We start from the raw sequence: 7,168 nt of genomic DNA on the forward strand, positions 1-7,168 counted from the left end.
GCCGGCCCACAGCCACCCCATCCACCCCGCCGGCCCACAGCCACCCCATCCACCCTGCCGGCCCACAGCCACCCCATCCACCCTGCCGGCCCTCAGGGAGGAGGCTCCATCTTTTCCAACAGAGCCCCTGGATGGGCACCGCTCCTAAAACACAGGCCTCCTGCCTGCCAGCCCCCGGGAGTCCTGAGGGAACACAGTCTATGCACAGCTAGAAGCCAGAACTCCCCCAGGGTCCTTGGAAGCGGCGGGGAAAATGGCTCACGCTACAGTTGGAGCAGACCCCAGGCCCTGGAAAGGCCCCGGGCCATGGCAGGAGGGTACAGTTGCCCTGAGCTGGGCAGGGAGGCAGTGCCTCCTTCGGGCGTTTCTGTTGCACGCGCTCTCTCCACACCTGGGGCCTTCGCCTCCGCACTCACCGCCCTGAGTGCAAACAGGCCCAGCCCGCAATCCAACCAGGCTCTCCCCACAGGAAGAACCCAAAGGTCCTGGGGGGCAGAGTGACACCCCTGAGTCCAGAACAGCCATCAGGACCCTCCATGGACCACACAGGCACCGCAGCCTGCTGGAGTCCCGGCTAGGTCACGGCAGAGCAGCTGGGGGCCCGCTCCCACCCAAGCCTCCTGCACCCCAACCACCCGAGAAGGCAGGGTTGCCCATGACTCACTTGCGCCGCTGACCCTGGGGCAGCTTTACGTCATTCTGCATCCTGAAACAGAAGCAGGTGGCGGGAGGGGCGGGCGGGCCGAGGGGCCTGGGCAGCCCTGGCAGAGCCCCATGGGCAGCAGGGGAGCTTATGTTGGTCAGCGGGGCCCACAGGACAGGGCACACCGGGCCTCAGGGACACCCACCCTCCTATGCCCAGGACACCAGGGTCTGAGCGGCTTGTTCCAGGCTGACCCCACCCTGCGAGCAGCCCTGGCAGGCCCTAGTCTTGCAGGTAGGGTGGAGGGGACACCAACCTGACGTTGACCAAGTCCGCGGGCGTCCCCACGAAGCCTCCAGCTAAACCTGCGGCGACACAAACCCCAGAGACAAGCAGAACGACACGTGGCGTCCTCAGCCCACCTGGCCACCCCGTGCCCCTCCCACCCGGCAGCTCACCACTGATGGAGCCCAGCAACACCTTCTGGTGGAAGGGGAGGGGCCCCTGGCTGCCCTTGGCCACGCGGTCCCGCACAGTCTCGTAGATGGCGAACCGAGTCAGGGAGTAGGTCATCTGGGGGAGAAGGGGCCGGCTTGGAGGGGTAGGCACGCCCCACATCCCTCAGCCTTACCACCCTGGCCCAGCCAGGGCCCCCCTCAGCCCAAGGGTCCACAGGGACCCTGACGGGCCATTGGGCCAGCATGCAGCTGAGCCAGTTCACAAATCTAGAGCTGCACCCTGCTTTCTCTCTCCCTGGGCCTCAGTTTCCCCACCGGTAAGTGGCGGCCTCCAGCCCAGCCCTGAGAACTGGGTGGCTGCCCATGGAAGGCCCACCCTGGGGTCACCAACTCTCGGCCTGGTAGGTCCTTCCTTGCACAAAGTCTTGAAACAGGGACGGAAGTAGCTTGGAGGCCCACTGCGGGACTGAGTCCGTCTGGGAGCCCCGAGGGGTCGTGGGGAGTCCGAGACTGGCACCCACTGCACACCTGTCTGCACAGCGAGGCGCTCAGGCCGCTGTAGAGCGCCAGGATGCCGTCGGTGCGCACCACCCGCAGCGCCATGCCCGTCATGCGCAGCTTCACCTCCTGCTGCGTCTGCAGATGCACCTGCGGGAGCGAGTGTTCTCAGACCCCACAGCGACCCCAAGTGATTGGTGCCAGGTCCATCCAGAGAGGCGGAAAGTGAGGCAGGAGACAGTGATAAGGCCTCCCACGGCCCTGCCCCGGGACTCCACACCCCTGCTTGGAACCAGCTCACACCATTGCTTTCCAACAGCAACCACATCAGTGGACGTGGAGCCAGAGGACATAGAGCTGAGGGTGCCCGTGAGCCCCGTGGGCGCCCGCGCTGCACCTGAGTCCTGGCTGCACTGGCCGCAGGGGCTTGCCATTCTTCTGCAGATGAGGAAACTGAGGCACGGAGCGGTAACGCATCCGCTGGTGCCATCAGGATTTGGGCCCAGCAAGGAGACCCCAGAGCCCTACTTATTATCCACCACACCCTGTCTCAAGAGGGACAAACGTTTACGGGGACTCAGAAACGGCCAGGGAGGCTGCAGGACATGGGAGACTGAGGAGGTAGCCAGAAGGCCTTGAAAGGCAGCAGGAGCTCAGCAGCGGACAAGGGGACGGTGTGGCCGGCGGCAGGGCACAGCAGCCTCCTCTGCAAAGCACCTAGGAGCTGCAGGCAGGCACTCAGGGGCCGTCAGCCCGACAACCTCCCATTCCGTTGGCCTCCACCACTCACAGGACCTCTGCCTCCTGGCCTGGCGAGCTGAGAGCTCCAGGCAGAAGCGGAGTGGGCCAGGGCCAAAAAGGAAGGCCAGCATCTGGCCCAGGATGCCAGCTCCTGGGTCCCACTCCCAGCACTGACCCCAAAGAAACCCATCCACTGCTCCGTGTGACCTGCACATGCGTGGCCCCTGTCACACACACCCAGGGGGGCAGCAAAGATGGGTGGAGACAGAGAGGGGCCTCCCATTGTGCTAGCCCAGCAGAACAGAGGGACTGGGCCACACAGGCAGTAGCCCCTGTCCAGGCCAGATGCCACAGTAGGGACTGTAGGGACACGGGACAGAGTGATCAAGAAGCTTTAAGACGATCTTTCGGCGGTGCGCGGTGGCTCAAAGCCTGTAATCCCAGCACTTTGGGAGGCCCGAGACGGGCGGATCACGAGGTCAGGAGATAAGACCCATCCTGGCTAACATTGGTGAAACCACCGTCTCTACTAAAATACAAAAACTAGCCCGGGAGACCTGGCGGCGCCTGTAGTCCCAGCTACTCGGGAGGCTGAGGCAGGAGAATGGCGTGAACGGAGGGGAGCTTGCAGTGAGCTGAGATCCGGCCACGGCACTCCAGCCTGGGCGACAGAGCAGACTCCGTCTCAAAAAAAAAAAAAAAAAAAAAAAAAAAGACGATCTTTCAACAGCCAGAGAGCCCTGGTGAGCAGTCCTCAGGGGCACACCTTGACCACAGCCCCATGTGCTGCCAGCAGCTGGCTTCTTCCACCCTTCCAGGCCAGAGGGCAGTCCCGCCTCCACACGGGCTGCCTTCCCTGCCTCCCCCAGAGTGTTCTGCACCTGATGGGGTAGGGCCAAGAGGCAGTGAGGCTCAGAGGGCTTTCAACACTCAGGGGGCCCGTAGGAGAGGCCCTGGGGGAGGGGCACCTGTGCGGCGCCCAGGAGGAAAGGAAGAGCCAGATGCCAAGGAGGGGCTCCTCCTGCCCATGCCAGTGCCTTCCTGTCGCTGGGACTGCATCTCACTGGCCCTGGCTGCCTGTGGCCTGGGAGCTCTGCAGGCCTCTCCCAGGACCAGCGAGGTCTCAGGTACCCCAAGACGCCCACATCTGCTCACCTGGCCTTCACACAATGGCCAGCAATGTTGCTCATTAGTAAAGCCAGTCCCCTCAAAAGCTGCTGGAATACAAGTCCCCTGGGCAGGCTGCTAAAATAAAGGTCCCCCAGACGGGTGGCTGCCCAGTGACCACAGCCAGGTTCACAGGGCAGGGCCCGCTGGGCAGACTGTGCAACGCCTTAGGCCCTTTCTTCTTTGTTCTCTGTGGCAAGACAGGGTCAGAAAACAACGCCCCTTGGCTGTCCCTCGGAAACAAGGAGAGCTCTGTCTTATTTTGCCCCATAAGCTTTTTTTTTTATTTTTTTATTTTAGACGGAGTCTCGCTCTGTCGCCCAGGCTGGAGTGCAGTGGCCGGATCTCAGCTCACTGCAAGCTCCGCCTCCCGGGTTTACGCCATTCTCCTGCCTCCACCTCCCGAGTAGCTGGGACTACAGGCGCCCACCACCTCGCCCAGCTAGTTTTTTGTATTTTTTAGTAGAGACGGGGTTTCACCGTGTTAGCCAGGATGGTCTCGATCTCCTGACCTCGTGATCCGCCCGTCTCGGCCTCCCAAAGTGCTGGGATTACAGGCTTGAGCCACCGCGCCCGGCCCCATAAGCTTTAAAAAAAAAAAAAAAAAAAAAAAAAAAGTAAAAGAACGGTGGCTGCTTCTCGTGCTGAGAAATGCCCACTCTCATAGAGCCAGGACCACACGCATTCAGGGTCTCCCGCATCTCTCCTGGGGGTGTGCTGGGTCTCCCGCATCTCTCCTGGGGGTGTGCTGGTCCTAACATTGCTTCCAGTGCCCACCCAGCTCTCCGGAGGAAGCAGCCCAAACCCGGGGCGCAGGGTCACCCCACTTGCCCAGGGCCACGTCCGGCGGTGTTGCTAAGCACCCCTGGGTGGGGGGCAGCTTGGCCCACGCCCTGGGTGTGCTACAGCCAGCACGTCTCCAGATGTCAATACCTGTGCACCTCACAGAACTCCCCCCACAACTTCCAACTGGGCGGAGCGAGTGTTCTTGAATGTCTGGGGGTGGGTAGCTCAGACAGGCCAAGTGACTCGCCCAAGGTCACCAGGTATTAAAGTGCAGAGCTGGGGCTGGATCGTCACCTGCTGAGAATTGGGAAACCGGCCGGGAAGCTGGGGAGCCCGGCTGCGCCCTGCAGGCCGAGAGCTCCGCGGCCAACAGCCGAGGGACACCCGGGATCGGCCACCCGGGCGTCGGGGGCCTCCTCGGTGTCTCCAGGAGGGGGCTCCGGGCACAGCGATCCCCGGGTGCGTGGGGCCGGACTGCTGCCGTTGCAGGCGTCTGGGCGGCGCCAGGGTCCCATCCTCCCCGCGTTCCGGGCCCCGGCCTCACCTTGAGCAGGTCCAGCGGGTGCGTGCAGCAGGCGGCCCCGCAGGAGGCCAGCCCCCCGAAGTACCAGCGCGACACGCGCGCCTCGGCCGCCATGTCCCAGAAGAGCCCAACCCCAGCCCGACCCCGGCCCGACCCCGGCGTGGACTGACCCGCAGCGCCCCGCGCGCGGTTCAAAGCGCCGCCCGCGCACCCGCACCCCGCACAGCCAATGCGCGCGCGCACCCCGGGGGCGGGACCTCTAGGCCACGCCCCCAGAGATGCAAGCGTGCCCGGCGCCTTAAAGCGGCCGCGGAGGGGCTCCGAGCGCGGCGGGCCCAGCCTGGGGACGCGCGGGTGCTCCGGCGCTGCTGGGTGGCGTCCTCGCCTCCCCAGGCTGGAGCGCGACGCTGAAGGCCACCGCCCAGGAACTGGCCCCAGGCTCACGGGACGGCGGCGGGCGCCCTGCCAATCCCCAAGAGGCCCGGCCCTTGGCCCTGAACCTGTCCCCCGCGTCCGTGGCCACCCCGCCGCGCAGGCGCTGGCTCGTGAGTCATCCGGCGGGGGCCACGTGTGTGCGGCGTGAGCCCTGCGTCCACTGGTCTGCAACCCCTGCCCCCACGAGGGCTCAGCCCCGGCCCAACTGCAAGAGAACAGAAAACCGGCTTCGGGAGCCGGGCGCGGTGGCTCACTGCTGCAATCCCAGCTACTCAGGAAGCTCAGGCAGTAGAATCGGTTGAATCCGGGAGAGGAGGTTGCAGTGAGCTGAGATCGCGCCACTGCACTCCAGCCTGGGCGACAGAGCGAGACTCCATCTCGGAAAAAAAAAAGAAAAAAAGAACCTGCTTGGGGCCAGATTGAATAAAAACTGGGAGAAAATGGCGGTTACGAAGGACTTGCCTCTCCCTTCCCACACACAGATGCCCGGGAGCTCCTGCTCAGTTCTGGTCTGGCTCTGACCAGACGCCCCAGGCAGCCACCCTGGAAGTGGGGACCCGGGGTGGGTCCTGGGGCTCCCGTTCCCACGAGATGCCTGCCTGCATCTGGGCCCCTGCTTGGATTCCATTTCCCTGCGAAGAACAAGGAGGTACGAGTGTGTTCCTGGCCCAGGTGCACCTGCTGGGGAAAATGAAATTTAAGTCCCCAAGGCTGCTTTGGGGCTGGGCCACAGGGATGAAGAAGCTGCAGCTCCAGCTTGGTCACTGCTGTCTGGCTTCCCCCACCCTCCAGGGCGAAAGGTGAGGGGCACGAAAAACAACTCGTGGTCCCTGAACCCCTCAAGCACCAGAATGTGTCCAGCTCTGTCTCTGCGCATCCAGCGATGCCCTAGCTGTGTCAGACGCGCAAGACACAGGATTTTCAGCTTGGCTGTGGGTTTATTGGGCTGTAACCCCGACATAGGCAGGCAGGCTCTGTATTTGTCTTCATTGGCCAACTGGAGGAGACTGTTTTCTAGACCCTTAGGTGGCGTCTGACCCCATAAGTCATCAGCGGAAGATTTGGGCTGGGGAGTGAGCAGCTGATCAGAGGCGGTCCCTCTGACCCTCAGGTGTCGCCCACACAGACCCTAATTACCTGGCGATAGGGAAGGGTGCCAGGTGGACATGGGGTGAAAACACAGCCACACCTGGTGGGGAAGCAGGTGGAGGTGCTCAGGAGGTAGCCAGGAGAGTGTGGCATAGCGCTGCCCACACCAAGCCTGGGCTGGGGATCCACATGTGGAGATGGCGCAAATGCACTGCAGGGACTCAGAGGGATCACGCTGGACTTAAAAGGCCCAGAGCAAACAGACTCAACAGTTAGGAAGCGGCCTGATCTCAGTGTAAACCAAGATGAGTTGCATCTGTCGGCTCCCAATTACTAAGAATCAGAGGCTGGCCGGGCGCGGTGGCTCAAGCCTGTAATCCCAGCACTTTGGGAGGCCGAGACGGGCGGATCACGAGGTCAGAAGATCGAGACCATCCTGGCTAATGCGGTGAAACCCCATCTCTACTAAAAAATACAAAAAAAAAAAAAAACTAGCTGGGAGAGGTGGCGGGTGTCTGTAGTCCCAGCTACTCGGGAGGCTGAGGCAGGAGAACGGCGTAAACCCGGGAGGCGGAGCTTGCAGTGAGCTGAAATCCGGCCACTGCAGTCAGCCTGGAGCAACAGAGCGAGACTCCGTCTCAAAAAAAAAAAAAAAAGAATCAGAGGCGATGGAAACCTTGAGGGAAGCAGGGCCTGGAGGGCCAGTGTCCCCTGAGTCTGTGAGACACTCCAGGAAGAAGCGGGGCGGGCCTGGGCTGCAACCTGTCCCTCCCAAGGCCACCTGCAAGACAGGGCTGGAACAGGCTGCTGGCAGAGACCCCCAACCCA

At 62.9% G+C, this 7,168-nt stretch overlaps 1 protein-coding gene across 1 annotated transcript in view; it reads right to left on the bottom strand.

Annotated features, from left to right (window-relative positions):
- Positions 1-6,746, bottom strand: part of LOC108534114 (mitochondrial dicarboxylate carrier) — a 14,645-nt gene extending 7,899 nt beyond the window's left edge. Inside the window, exons 1-5 of the mRNA XM_017879259.1 lie at positions 4,838-6,746; positions 1,630-1,749; positions 1,102-1,216; positions 960-1,008; positions 665-706 (exon numbers count right to left, since the gene is read on the bottom strand). Coding sequence (XP_017734748.1) covers positions 665-706; positions 960-1,008; positions 1,102-1,216; positions 1,630-1,749; positions 4,838-4,930 — 419 coding nt within the window. The 5' untranslated portion in view covers positions 4,931-6,746. The remainder of the gene's footprint in view (positions 1-664; positions 707-959; positions 1,009-1,101; positions 1,217-1,629; positions 1,750-4,837) is intronic.
- Positions 6,747-7,168: the final 422 nt, after the last annotated feature.

Source organism: Rhinopithecus bieti, unplaced genomic scaffold (genome assembly GCF_001698545.2).
Source record: "Rhinopithecus bieti isolate Rb0 unplaced genomic scaffold, ASM169854v2 scaffold_9899, whole genome shotgun sequence".
Lineage (NCBI taxonomy): Eukaryota > Metazoa > Chordata > Mammalia > Primates > Cercopithecidae > Rhinopithecus > Rhinopithecus bieti.